The 14,283-nt window shown below is 44.7% G+C and overlaps 1 protein-coding gene and 1 pseudogene across 4 annotated transcripts in view; both read right to left on the bottom strand.

The window, feature by feature from the left end:
* The window catches only part of TRPM3 (transient receptor potential cation channel subfamily M member 3), a 375,460-nt gene that overhangs the window by 57,572 nt on the left and 303,605 nt on the right, over positions 1-14,283 (bottom strand). For all 4 annotated transcript variants that reach the window (XM_066616650.1, XM_066616652.1, XM_066616653.1 and 1 more), the window contains exon 9: positions 5,221-5,293. In XM_066616650.1, the coding sequence (XP_066472747.1) occupies positions 5,221-5,293 (73 nt within the window). The remainder of the gene's footprint in view (positions 1-5,220; positions 5,294-14,283) is intronic.
* On the bottom strand, positions 2,902-3,019 carry LOC136642557 (5S ribosomal RNA; annotated as a pseudogene).

The following is a 14,283-nucleotide window of genomic DNA, read 5'->3' as shown; positions in this document are numbered from 1 at the left end:
ATCTAGGCCTGCTATGGCCCCAATCTACACTTGGATCCTCTATTTGAGAAAGGAAGAAAAGCTCTCATTGTGCATGTGTGCATTGCATACATCAGTGTAACTACACATATTCAGCACTTATTGATTTTTTAAAAGATCAAAAGCATGGGTCTGCAGTTCCAAGAGCGGAGATTTGTGCGGTTGGGATTATTGCACAAAGATTATTCCAGGTCAGTGAGGGATCAAAATATGAAATTGAATGAAAGGTGACAAGAGTGTTTATGTGCACACAGTGTCAGTCTCTGTGCTGTAATGAGACTATGTCAAATATCCTGCATTTCCAGACCAATTATATTTCTGCAGTGGCCTGTATAAAAGACTTGGATTGCTGTGCCACAAAGTGTGTAATGTTAAATAGCTTAAAAAATGGATTCATACATTAAACAAAATAGACTTGGAAAAGACTTGGAGAAACACCAAACCAATAGACTTGGAGAGGAAAAGGGGGGGGAGGAATGTACTGAAAACAGAAAACAGAATGAAATCACTAAATGATACCTAAGGGATTCCTGTGAACCATTCTATATTTTCTAAAATATTTCCTACAGCTCCTGGTCAGATAACCACATGCATTCTTTGTCCTTCCCTGTTTCTTACCTCCTCTGGTCACTAAACTCACAGGAAAAAATCCCTTAAGTGCCATTCTACTAATAATCTAAAGGCTCAACAAGTTTATCCAGAAGAGCATATTTGGAATTAATACCTAGAAAATCAGTAGTTGCCTTTTCTGTTCAAAGGGAAAAAAGGAAGTTCATTAGCAGCTTAACTTCAGAAACCAGTTATCTTAACATTGGGGTATTGCTACAAAGATGGCAAAGAAATTTCTCAAGTGTTACTAGGACACAGATCTCCAGTTTATATTATTATTAATTTACTATCTGGTGGTTACAGCAGAAACAGCAGGAATTTACAGATGTCATCTATACATTATTTTGCCTCTACACATTAAAATGAGCCAATCAGCTGTATTTTCTACTAGGCAGTAGGCACAGATTCTCTGCTTTACATTCCCTCTAGACTCCAAGGGAATGAAACCTGATCAAGGCAGAAAAATTGCTCTGAGAGCTGTCACATGGTTTCTTTGTTGTTGCTAGGAAACCCCCTTCATTTGCCTGTCCATGCTGGAAAGCTGACTTCTCGACTCAGATTCTTTGATGGATTTACTCCATACTACTGTGACATCAGAACAAAGCAGAATCTCTGTTGCATGTTTCTAATATGTACCCAGGGACTATGGATTCATTTTAGTCTCATCTTTGGCTTACTTTACAATATACTGACAAATTTCAACATCCAATTTGATGGAAAGCTGTACAGTAGAAAATAAAATTACCATTTAAAACCTTGCAAAAACAAGGAATAAAAAGCAGTGCTGAGCATTTGTTGTACTGGGCAAGGCTCAACATGTGCTAGGCTCCAAATTAGCTTGGTCCCGCTAAACTAAAAGGTGAAGAATATAAACATGAGCCCCGTTGTTGTTGGCATCCTTCAGTCTTGGAAGACTATGGTATCACGCTCTGGACAGTGGTTCTGGAACAGAGTGTCCTCTCCAGTGCGTGAAGCCTGGGTCAAGTAGATATGGAGGATAGACTGTTACCCATGCAGCAAATCCCCCCTCTCCATGTTGCTGAAATGGTTGGCAACCTTCAGTCTTGAAAGACTATGGTATAAGCCTACAGCACCGGTATTCCCAGGCGGTCTCCCATCCAAGTACTAACCAGGCCTGACCCTGCTTAGCTGAAATGGTCCAATGGAAAGGCAGAAGCCAATACGGTTGGTTCCAGTGGTGTTGCAGGAGTTGCCAGAACGTGACTGTGTTCAGCCATGAACTGCCTCAGGGACTCTGGCTCCGGATTTTGCCTCAAGGTTGACTCCTGAAGCCTTTTCCATAATTGGATGTAGCCACACGGCAGTGGAGGTTTGGGATTGGAGTTTTCCTTCTCTCAGATGAGCTGCATTCCCAGGCTGACAAGTCCCATCTACCCTGTGGCTGTTTAGTCGCCTCTTACAAGTACAGCCAAACTGAGGGCCTATTCTTATCCCCAGCCCCCAGGGGAATGAGCCCTACTCTTTTGTTATGTGTGTGTGTGTGTGTGTGTGTGTGTGTGTGTGTGTGTGTGAGAGAGAGAGAGAGAGAGAGAGAGAGAGAGAGAGAGAGAATGCATAGTATCCACCTGTAAATTCTATATCTAATAGTAAAGTAGGCACAAAAAGGGGGGGGGAAGGGAGCTAATATTCATGGGCTCCTACCATTAATCAATCTTCCTTCTTGTTCTTTCTAGATCTATCCTTTTTGCTTTTGCCCTGCAAGATTTGGGGGGGGGGGATCTGATTTCTTCATTGTTTCAAACATATTTCACAGAACTAGTGGGTGTAAACTGCCTGTCTCTCAGTGAAATATAGTATGCTAAGCTACTGTCCTGCACTTTGGTTTTAAAGCAAATGCACAATCATTTCATGGTTGACTCTCATTGCCTTGTGTAGATTCAACATTGCTCAGCAGCTGCAGGACGGATGCTCTCTGAGTATGAGTCATGGCATATTTACAAGCTGGAACGAACATGGAGGCATCAGGCTCAGGTAAGCTTAACAATATGCTTCAGTGCACACAATGATGGATTAGGTAGGACTAACGGAAGCAAGTACATATTATCCAGCAGGCCTTTTCCAAGATATTAACAGTTTGGACACTGTAAGCATCTGAGTGACATTACAAATCACATTGGGGAGGGGACTGCAACCTTCTTGTGAGTCACCTGGGCCCAGCATCTTCTACATTTAGTACAAAATGCTGCTGCTGCTGTTACTGTTACTACTATTTGATTGGTTGGCAACCTTCAGTCTCGAAAGACTATGGTATAAGCCTACAGCATCCAGTATTCCCAGGCGGTCTCCCATCCAAGTACTAACCAGGCCTGACCCTGCTTAGCTTCCAAGATCAGACGAGATTGGGCATGTGCAGGGTAACAGTTGCTGCTGCTGCTGCTGCTGCTGCTGCTACTACTACTACTACTACTATAAGCACTATAAATGTGTACAGCACTTTACATAGAGTAAAAAGATAGATCAGTTCCCTGAAAGGCTTACAATCTAGCGGGGATGGACACTCAAGTTATGATGACTCAACTTGAGTTTTTCCCCCCCAAAAAACCTGATTTTTTTGCAACTCATGTCAACTCGAGTCATGGATGTCACTGACTCATGACACAGGGCCAGTGACTCAGAAATGAGTCATGACTTGAATAACAACGAAGCTTTTATTTACATAAATAAAATGAAAATGGTGGTCGAAGTGAAGGATTTCAACACATCACTGACTGCAGATGGGATGGGAACATCAGGGGAAGTTAAATGAGAACTCCAATACACACACACCACCACCACCTCTGTTTTTTTTCTGTGGAGTCATACCTGACTCACATCTTAACTCGTTTCTCGTAATTACTTGTGACTTGAGTTAAAATGACTCTATGGGTGCAATGATAACCCCTTATGTCAGTGCTTTCCAGCACTGACATAAGGGCCATGCAGCTCTGAGGTAAGGGAACAAACATTCCTTTTCTTTGAGGAGGCCTTAGTGAGTGACACCCAACTGCAGGATGCAGCACATGTCCCATTGGCACCGCTATGCCAGTGCTGGAAAGCACTGACATAAGGGGTTAGGATTGTGCCCTATAAGTGGCTCAGGTTGAGTTACAACTGCTGCCTATTAAGACTCACAAGTCGAGTGACTGCAAACACAAAGTAGCTAGAACAGTGCGACTTTGAGAGGAAAGAAGCCAGTGTGTGAAAATGGCATCTCATAAGTCTTTCTGATACTGAAGACTTTTTTTTGGTACATTGATGATTCTTCTGTCATAAAGGGCGTAATCTTAATGCCCCTATAGGGTGACACAAGTCCCTTGTGCCAGCTGAAGAATGTTGCAAAAGTGCAGTAAAGCACTTTTGTGCCACTCTGAGGGGAGACAGCCCAGCGCACAGACACGCGCTAGCCTCCCCGTACTGATGTGGGCCCTGGGAAAAGGTGAATTTGTGCCAGCCGAGTTCGGTTAGTGTGGAGGTCTGGGGTGTGTGTGGGGAGGGCAAGGAGGAGGAGGAAGGGAGGCGTTTTGGGGTACAGGAGCAAGGGCGGTGGGTGTTCCTGGGGCGGGGAGTGGGGAGAGAGAGTGGGAGGCAGGGCCAGAACCCAGCAGTTATGCCGGGTCCTGACCCCATTTCCGGGTGGCCCAGGGCATTCCTGGGCTGCTTGGATTTAAGCCATCTCTGGAGGTGGCGCGGATCTGAGTAGCCCCATTAAGACTGCAGGGGCTCTACCTGGGATAAGGGGAAAAGTTTCCCCTTGCCCCTGGCTGAGCCTCTGGTTGCCTGAAACTTGTGCTGGATACAGAACAGGCATGCTGGTCTGCCTGCTCCAGCGCAAGTTAGGATTGGGCTGAAAGTCTATTATGGGTAAAGACAGAGGAGAAGTAAGGGAGAAGTTTTAAAACAGGAACTAGTGTTGGATTAATAGCTAAATCCTATCTAAATCACCATGCAGTAAAGCATGGTGCTGGCACAGATACCACTTTGAGGGATTTTTGGTTCCTGGAATAAGGGAACATTTGTCCCCTTGCCCTGGGATAAGACCCAGCAGCTGCAATGGGTCAACTCAGCAGCTGCTCCTACCCCTTCTGCACCCAATCCACTTATTCCATACCCCATCTCTTCCCCATTTCACCCGTCCCTGCCCTCCCCCACCCCTGCACTGGACTTAGCAAGTGGCCCAATGGCCACTGGTGTGTGCAGGATGATGCTGTCCTTCCTGTCCTTCGATGTGCCGGCTCTCTGCAGTGCTGCAAAGTGTTTTATGGTGCTTTGCAGCAGCACTTGCCAGTGGAACAAGTGTTCTGCCAGCACAGTGCTTTAATAGGATTGGGTCAAATGTCTGATAATAAATAAATAATTTTTCAAAAACATGCATCTATAAATTTCTATTCCCATAAATTTATTTTTGTGAGGGAATGAAGATGGCAATAATGGAAAATTTATAAGATTAATAATTACTATCATGACTATTTTGTAGCAAAAATTTTAGATATTGTATGCTGTATAGCTGAGAAACATAGGATTGCAGTCCAGGTGAGGCACAGAGAAATTGTTTTGGATTTGTCATGGGGTTACTGGGCAGAGAATTTCTATTACCTTTTAGCAAAGCTGTCAAGATCGCAAGATCAATGTCTTGGTGACCTTCTGATCCCATGCGAAACACTGTAATCTGAAATGCACAAAAGAGTGGTATCATTAGAGCCATTTCCAGTTTGTCTAACATGTCACTTCCTTGAACACAACACCATCATGGCAAAATTAAAAAAAATATATCTTATTTAAATAACTTAAATGACCATAAAAATTTTTATGGTAGTAAAAATTTTAAAGGCCCAATCCTATGTGGGCACTGCACTGATGTTGCATGGATGCAGCATGACATCCATCATATACTAAGACCATCCTGGCAATGCCACACTGACAGTTCACTGATGCCAGTGCAATACAGGACAAATGCCAAGCCTGTCCTAGCGCATCCTGGTACCACCCACAACATCCATGCAAATGATGACAGCTTGTTATCCACAGAGTGGCATCCTAATGACAGAGTATGATGGCCCTGTCATCAGCATGACATTAGTGCATCATCCATGTGACATTTGTATGTCATTGCCAGGAAGTTAACATGTCATCCATGTGACTTTGGCATGCTGTCAAGGTGACATCACCATGTCAACTGTGTGATTGCTGTATAGGGACATTGTGGGCAAACACAACTAAGCAGCATTAGTACAATAAGAGTTTTAAGGCTTGACAATTCAGCAAGAAAGAGAGACACTGCTGACGAATGACAACTAAAAAATAGAATCACAGCAGAGTCAAGAAGCTTCAAAACCGAAAGAAATTCTGTACAGGGGGCCTCCATATCCATGGATTCATTTATCTGCAGATTGGGTCTGCAGGCCTCCTGTGTGCCTACCCTCTGGAGGCAAGGAGAGCTCCACTCCCCTCCCCTCCAGCGGGTCCTCTGAGCCCAGCAGAAGCCACAGACATCTGTTTGTGGTCTCTGCTGGGCTCAGACTGAGTGTTTTGGTGAAAAAAAAAAATACTTCACTAGAACTGCTAAATTTAACATGCAAAAAACTGAAATCAAATGGATTTGTTCAAAGAAACTCTTTTAATTTTCAAAATAATTTTAAAATATTAATGTTTTATTGACTTGCCCATTCCAAATTTATGCTTTAAAACAGGAAGCTACTTTATGTAAAAATCTAACCTGTTCTGTCCTTTGAAAGTTCTTAATTGATATGTCAGTTTTTTCCATTACTAATTGTTCCCAGATTATTTCATACTATTTATTTAATAATGGTAAATGAGGACAACCCAATCCACTGTAAATCCCTGTGTGGCAATTCAGCAGTGTCAATGTGCAAAAGACTTCTGCTTTCTTCAAATGGCTGCTGATGGCATGTCCAGTGTTCCACTGGTTGCCATTTTGTGAGTGCTGCCACTAGAGGTGGCAGTGCAGCTTGACCCCACTGCACCTCTTGGACAGAATGAGTCAGTGGTGGAAGTGGGGGATGGGTGGGGAGTGGGAGTGGGGGGCTGGGAATGAGCCGGGGCAGGGAAGAGGCGGTAGGGGGTGACTCTGGCAGCAGTGGTGCACACCAGATACTATCTCCTCCCTTCCCCTTTACTCTCCTCAGACATATACCACCAAAAGAGGCTCCAGGTTTTACACGGGGGTAAGTGTAAATGGTTTATGCTTACCTCCCATTTGCTCTTGGGTCACCTGCACCCCCCACCCCTGAATGCAACATGTGATGGTGGGAGATAGGACTGGGGCCTTTGTCAAAGATGATGATGTTCAAATTTTCAGAATTGTATTCAGGAGTCACATAAAGACTGATGTTGAGTTCTGAAGACTCCAGGTCATTCCAGAAAAATTGGCTACTCCAGCTGTCTTATTAGATGGACGATTAGGAAAGAATAGATATTCTGCTTATATGTGTGGGATGATCAACAACTATTTTTGAAGAAAGCTTCTGCCTGTCTGGCGCTGGCAGGCACAGAAAAAAAAATTCTCAAGTGGATATTTTTCTGTCATTGCAATACAAACAAATATATGCCAACATTCCCTCACCAAGTCACATTTAAAGGCATTTAGTAGCTATATTTGAGTCCAAGGTAAACACAGGACAACTATAAATTGTAGGCCAGAAAAGTGGCTTATGGAACTTAAAAACCAGAATAAATTTCTGTAGTGAGTTGCAGGTAGCTGCTACCCTGTCACAAAGGATTAAGTCTGTTAACGCAAGTCAAGTATGTTGCCATGACAACCAGACTTTCTATTGTGCCACCAACCAGGGAAGTGTAACAGTTTAACAGTTGCAAATTACTTACTAGATACAAAACCAAAAGTAAGGAACTTCAAAAACAACAACAAAAAAAACCCCTGCTTTATCTTTTGTTCTTTTTGGGGTGACATTGAGGCAGCAGCAGCAACAAACTTTCAAAAACAGAAATTATGCTGTAGCCACAAATCAAGGGATAAGGAATGATGATGATGATGATGATGATGATGATGATGATGATGATGATGATGAAAGAAAAATAGCACTGGAGAACAAAGGCGACATTCACATCCCGATGATGACAATCCCAGATGAATATTGTTAAATACCTGAAGTAGATACATATTTTCATTGCTTCTGGATATACAAAAGTGAATGTTGACAATCACATTATTATACATATCTATTAGTGCTGGTTCAACCATGAAGACATCTGATACGTCTTGCATCAGTGGTGGGTGGTGAGGGGAGTAAGGGAGCAGTGCATTCAGTGTGCCCTTCTTTCAGCCTGCTGTGGGTGCAAGCTGCATTGATCCACTTGCTTGCTTGCTTGAGCAAGAACAGGTTCATTCAACCTCCTTACTGTGTTCCTTGCACAGTTTTTGCAAATCCAGAAATGTAGGACTTCCAGTTTTATTTATAGAGATTGTGAAAATGGAGACGTTCCTTCAATCACATGGTTTATTTAAATAAAACTGGAAGTTCTGCACTTCTGGGTTTGAGAAAAGTGTGCAAGACCACAGAAACAGGTTTTATTTTTTTCCCCAGGAGGGGGGGAACACGACTGGCAGTGGTGACAGCATCAGGCTGCCCCAGGTAGTGGCATCGCTAGGAGGGTGCAGGGGGTGCGGGCCACACCAGGTGATGCGCACGGGGGTGATGCGCACGGGGGGGGACGCGCACTGGGGGTGACATGCTAAAATCGCAGTGGTTAGGAGTAACCCTATCATATTATATACTTTTCGATGCGGAATTTCAAGCGGAATGCAATGCAAAAAACCAGAGTGAAATATCTCCTTTCTATCAAATGTTATGGCCAAAAAACCAGAGAACAAAAAATGTATGGAGCCCTATGGAAAGTGAAAGTTTCACACGTTTACTCATGAGTAGGCAAACTTGCCTTAGTTCATTGGAAAGGGCAGGCTGAGAGGAATCCAACAACACCAGAATGGTCCTGATCCAATGAATGCAGCCCCCAAAAACACCTGAGAAGGAAGTCCTTTCCTCCAAGTAGATGAATGTATTGAGCCCTATGGAAAGCGAAACTAAGCCTCACAGTTGTGTTTACTTGCGAGTAAGCAAACGTGCCTTGGCTGGCAAGGAAGATCAGGTGAAGGAGAGTGCAAGGCTACCAGAATGGTCCTGATCCTATGCACCTGCAGCTAAACAAATACTCCAGAAGGCAGCGCCCCCCCCCCCCACTAAAAAGGATCAAAACAGAGGCTTCATCTCAGGGCCACTGAGAGGAATTCCATCAGGGGGTACAAAAGTTTCTTTTGGGTCCCTTCCCAAAGGAGGAGGGGGCAATGGGGGATGGCAGAATGGGGAGCAAAATAGGGCAGGGGGAGGGCGCTGACAGCCAGAATAGTCTTCGAAGCCCAGGTCTACCAGGCTTCTGGATGTGGAGCCCAGGTCTACCTAACCATGCAGCATTGGCAGCTAGATAAAGTAATATGGAAAACCAAACACACTCCTAAGTCTCTTTAAAATCTTTGAAATTTAGAAAATCATTGCTGAAAATTAGCATCCATGTATTTAGGCTCACTCTTTAGCCTTGCAGCTGTGCCCCTATACACTCCTTCATGGTTATCAGATCCACAAGCCAAAGAGCTACTTTAGCAGGCCAGTTTACTCCCTGATTTGACACTGTGTTAAGGAGGGTCATGGATGCATTTCTGGGCCCAGTGTGTATGGCTTGCAGCAGCAGTTGCCACTGAATGCCCATGGTTGTGCTCCCAGCATCATGCATAGGCAGTGAGCTTGGGTGAGATTGGAAAATGTAAGATACTGGGCCCCCTCCTTTGATTCCTGGGCCCCCTTTCTGAACCTGGGCCCAGGTACAAATTACCCCCTTTACCCCCCTCTTTAGACCCTGCTTCAGCTGATAAGGTGAACCTTTTTGAGACTTGCAAAGCCAAGTGGATCCTGACAGCGATCTGGTTTAAACAGAAGTCCTTAAATTGAACTGGGCACTGGGTAGGGCTGACAATCTTACTGATTTTTTTTTTGGGGGGGGTGGTGGTGTTGTTGTTGCAGGCAGGCTACAGAGGAAATTCACTTGGTGGAACAGGGCTAGCTTCTGCTTATTTATTTGTTTTACTTTAATTATTTATACTTATTTATTTTAATTTGCCTGATGTCACTTCCACCATGACATCACTTCTGGTGGGTCTTGGACAGATTGTCATTCTAAAAAGTGGGTCCCAGTGCTAAAAGTTTGAAAACTGCTGCAATAAGGTGTTAGTAAGTTGACACCCTTGGGGGTGTGTGTGTGTGACACCACTAGTGACCAAAATCACTAAAATCACAGTTTGGAGGAATAATACCATCATGTTATATATCAGTCAATACGTAATTTCATGCAGAATGTGTTCTACCAAAAGGTACAGCCAAAAAACCAGTGGGGGCGGAGTGATGATACATCACTATGCCCACCACCAGGGGTTTTGCCCCACCAACTGCATGGGGGGTGATGCACTGGCATCCTGCACTGGGTGACATGAACCCTAGTGACGCCACTGGCCCCAGGTCACACTACCCTTGCTGTATCTAAAAAGAAAAACTTGTAGAACAAAGCACTGCTGAAAGGGCAGCCTGCGATAATTGGGCTCTTTCAACACCTTGGCAACTTCTCCCTTTCTCACCCCTCTTTATCTGCCTCTTCCCCCTTAACAACCTTACCTCCTGAGGTCTCCTTCTGTCTCTCTCACCCAATACGTGGGCAGAAATGGTGCTGTGGAAAAGGTGGTGCTAGGACAGCCCAATTATCACAAAGATCACCTTTTCAGCAGTGACACCTCAGCAGAAGCAGTGTTGCCCAGAGGGTGGCCTGCATGATAATTGGGCTCTTCCAATGCTGCCCTTTTACAGCAGTGCTGCTTCTGCTGATACATCACTTTGCAGCCCAGCAGCAGAGAGCAGCTGATGATGGTGCTAGGGTAGCCCAATTGTCACTGAGGCTGGATTAAGAGCATCCACAGGCCATACCTGGTCTGTGGGCTTTATGTTTGACTGGTTTAAATTAAAGAATGAAAATTTTAAAAAAATTGTGTGAAAAGAAAGGAGAATGAAAGCGCAAAATTAGGAATTATGGATAGCAAAAATCAATTATGGATAGCAGCAAGCAAATGAAGGCTGAGAGAACATTCACATGTGGATACTGACTATCTTAATTAATGCTATGTATCCGTTTTCAGGGATTCACATTTCCCTACTGAATGTAAACAATCATATTCAGGTGCCTGCAAGGAATTCTATAATTTTTTCCGCTGAAAACTGTAATGTAAAATGAGATTTTTAATCACATTCAATTCCTTTAGACCCCTCAGTGCCTTGAAGGTGCTTATCTTATCTCCATAGGAGCTGACTCTAATGCCATTTTAAGGAAACCCTCAAATTAAAAAAAATGTTTGGAAGGAAACTGAAATACCACAGAATGACTTTTGTTGTAGGAGAATATATGAAACAGACTAGGTGGAACAATTTTTTAATTTCTGTGCTTTTTGCTGGGTACAAATTCCCCCAAACTTAGGAGGGATAAAAAGTGATTACATTATGCATCCAATTATTCCTGCTAGACTTCATCACTTTCAGCCAAGCAGTGTTCAGTTGTGAGTTAAGTATGTTCAAGCATAAGCAGAGATCACGATGAAACAACCATTGTTGCATGGCCGGGTTGTGAGCAATGGGAGCACTGGCGTACACAAGCGGGACAAATGCCCCGGGCGCCGACCCTCCAGGGGCGCCTCGGAGCCTCGCCCTGCCCCTGCCCCACCCCCACCAGGAGGAGTGCCCAGGAGCGCTGCAGAGAGGCAGCTTGCTTCCTCTCCGTCAGCGCCTGGGCGCCGACTGAGCCGCCCCTCCCTTCCCCTCGCCTCCTTCTTTATAAGAGGATAGGAGACAGGTGCCCTAGAGAGGCACTTACGCTCTAGGGCGCCCATCTCGTCTCCCCTATAAAGGAGGAAGGAAGAGGGGAGCAGTCCAGTCTGCGCCGAGACGCTGCCTGGGAGGCAGCATCTGGCTGCCTCCCAGGAGCGCTCCTGGGCGTCCCTGCTCCGCTGCTGTGGGCGTCCCTCGGGTGGAGCGGAAGCAGCACGCGCCCCCTCCGATGTCGGAGGGGACGCGCGCTGCTTCCCAGCCCCCATGGAGCCTTCTGTGCAGCTTACAAGCTGCATGGAGGTCTCCACTGCAGCGATCTGGGGCCGCTGGCAGCAGCCCCAGACTGCTGCCATGGAGACCCCTGCAGTGCAGAAGTCTCCGTGGGGGCCTTGGTTGCCTCCTCTGTTCTCCCTTGTTTTCAAAGGGGGAACAGAGGAGGCAGCTGCACGGAAGTATTTGTGGTGACGTTGACATCACCGCAATTACTTCCGGGTCATGTGTGCGGGGGGTGGAGAAGGGGGCGAAACGGGGTGTGGGGGGGGCAGAATTCTGGGGGTTGCTCCGGAGGCGGGGACCCCCAGGAATGCCACTGAGTGGGGGTACAATTTCTAAACACAAGTGTTCAACACAATAGAATACGTAGGATGGTTTGTTGTCTGCCATGGCTGAATAGTCTTCTTTTTAGATATACATGCCTCTGGTATGAAAACCCATCTCAGTACCTGATCTGTCACATATAAGCAATTATCAGCCCAATTCAAATCATACCCAATTATCATATCCAATTATCAGCCCAATTATATATAATAAGCAAGGTAAGACTGGGCCAAGCTTAGACTGTTCCAGTCTTAACTGTTCCTGAGAATTAGACTGCTGCCTCTTAAAGCTTGGCAAAATGGAGACCAGGAAGAGAAATACAGTGTGCTGCATTTGATTTGATACAGATGGAACCATTTGCTCAACAAGGGTTACACTGGATGGCTTTTGATTCCTTCTAACTCTATGAATTCTCATTTTTAGTTTTAATAACATCTTTTCAGCTGTAGTCTCCAACTGACTGAGAGTAAGTGGAGACACATGCAGATATGTTATTATCTACTCTTCCAAAAATCACTCCTTGCTCATTGTGTATGTATTGAGGCCACCGTAAAATGATTAGGACTGCTTTCTGAAGCAAGTTGGCTGTGTGAAAAAAAACAAATAAGGGAACACAGTGATCACAGATCTCACAAATGTGTCAGCCGAAATTAGAGAACACTAGGTTGAAAGAGACACTTTCTCCCTAAAGTGGCAGGCACCAAGTAAAGCATAACAGTAGAGGAGGCAAAGCAGAGCATGAAGGTAGTAGGTGAGACCCTGAATGAAGTCTAATACAAATCTCTAATTTAAAATCAGCATTTCCCCCTCCATGTTGAGGATTTTCTTGATCTATTTTTTTTAACATGGTTCTCTGTCCCCCACCTCAGCTATACAGAGTTTGCTGATAGGTCTGATATGACCTGTTGATCAACTCACTGCAATATTGTCTCCCAAATGCCCAGTAACAGCAGGTCATTGTGTTCAAACCAAGGGTATTTTTAGTTGACATTGAGCACTCAGGAATTATTTACATTATGAAAAAAAAATGTAACCTGTAAATGTAGTTAAATGTCCTACATTTTCCAAGAATGTTTCAAATGCATGCAGTGGCAGTTTCTGTCTCCAGGCAGTCCACACATACATCCTTTACACCAGGGGTGCTCACACTTTTTTGGCTCGAGAGCTACTTTGAAACCCAGCAAGGCCCGGAGATCTACCAGAGTTTTTTTTACAATGTTCGCACCATCATAACATATAAAATTTATGTGTGCAATGTATGTTGGTGTACCTTGAGCCCCACTGAGTATAACAGGACTTACTCCTGAGTAGACATGCCTAGGATTAGGCTGTGAGGCTGCAATCCTAGCCACACTTACCTGGGAGTAAGCCCCATTGGAGCCTTACTCCTGGCGTTTCCTCCCAGAGGCACCTGAAGGGGGGGGGTCGGCACTCCGCGATCTACTCATTTTGCCTCGCGATCTACCGGTAGATCGCGATCCACCTATTGAGCACCCCTGCTTTACACAGAGAAGCACCAATACCAACAAGTAAAAACTACAGCAAAATCTGGGAGCAGAGTTCAGAGGGAGTTCAAACATTCCAGAAATCAGAACTGAGGGCTAATTTGTGTGAACATCTGCGAAGTGGAAGAGTGACCACAAAGTGACTTCTCACAATATCTTACTGGTTTTAAAGATGCTTTGTTCAGATAGCCAGACTTGCAGTTTTGGAATTCAGTGTGAGGGAAACAAGCAATTAAAAATAGCCCTGAGGCACGTTTAGGGGAAAACTGATGTAGGGACAGGAAGCATTATGTGTACACACAGTCAGGCAGGTAGGCAGACACACACACATGCATGCACAGGTATTTATTCCCTGCAAGCGCTCTCCACTTTTGCAGTAACTCTACAATGGAAGCACAGAGTTGAGAATAAAAGCTTTACTTCTGGTATAACAAACAATGCATGGGGTAGGAAGAGAAACAGTAGCTCAATGAATTCAGTACTGCCTACTGAATAGTGTATAAATTTGAATATGGGGTTGGAATTGGACCTGGAACACAAGCAGGCTCATTGGACAGAGCACTGGGTGGCCTTGGGCAAATATTTAGTCTCAATTTCCCATCTGTGAAATGAGACTCATGATAAGCTTCCTAACAGGCTTTGAGAAGATACTGAAACATGAATGA

The sequence above is a fragment of the Tiliqua scincoides genome, chromosome 2 (assembly GCF_035046505.1).
Source record: "Tiliqua scincoides isolate rTilSci1 chromosome 2, rTilSci1.hap2, whole genome shotgun sequence".
Classification (NCBI taxonomy): Eukaryota; Metazoa; Chordata; class Lepidosauria; order Squamata; family Scincidae; genus Tiliqua; species Tiliqua scincoides.
Note: the sequence above shows the minus strand (reverse complement) of the source record. Positions and strands in the feature narration are given on the sequence as shown.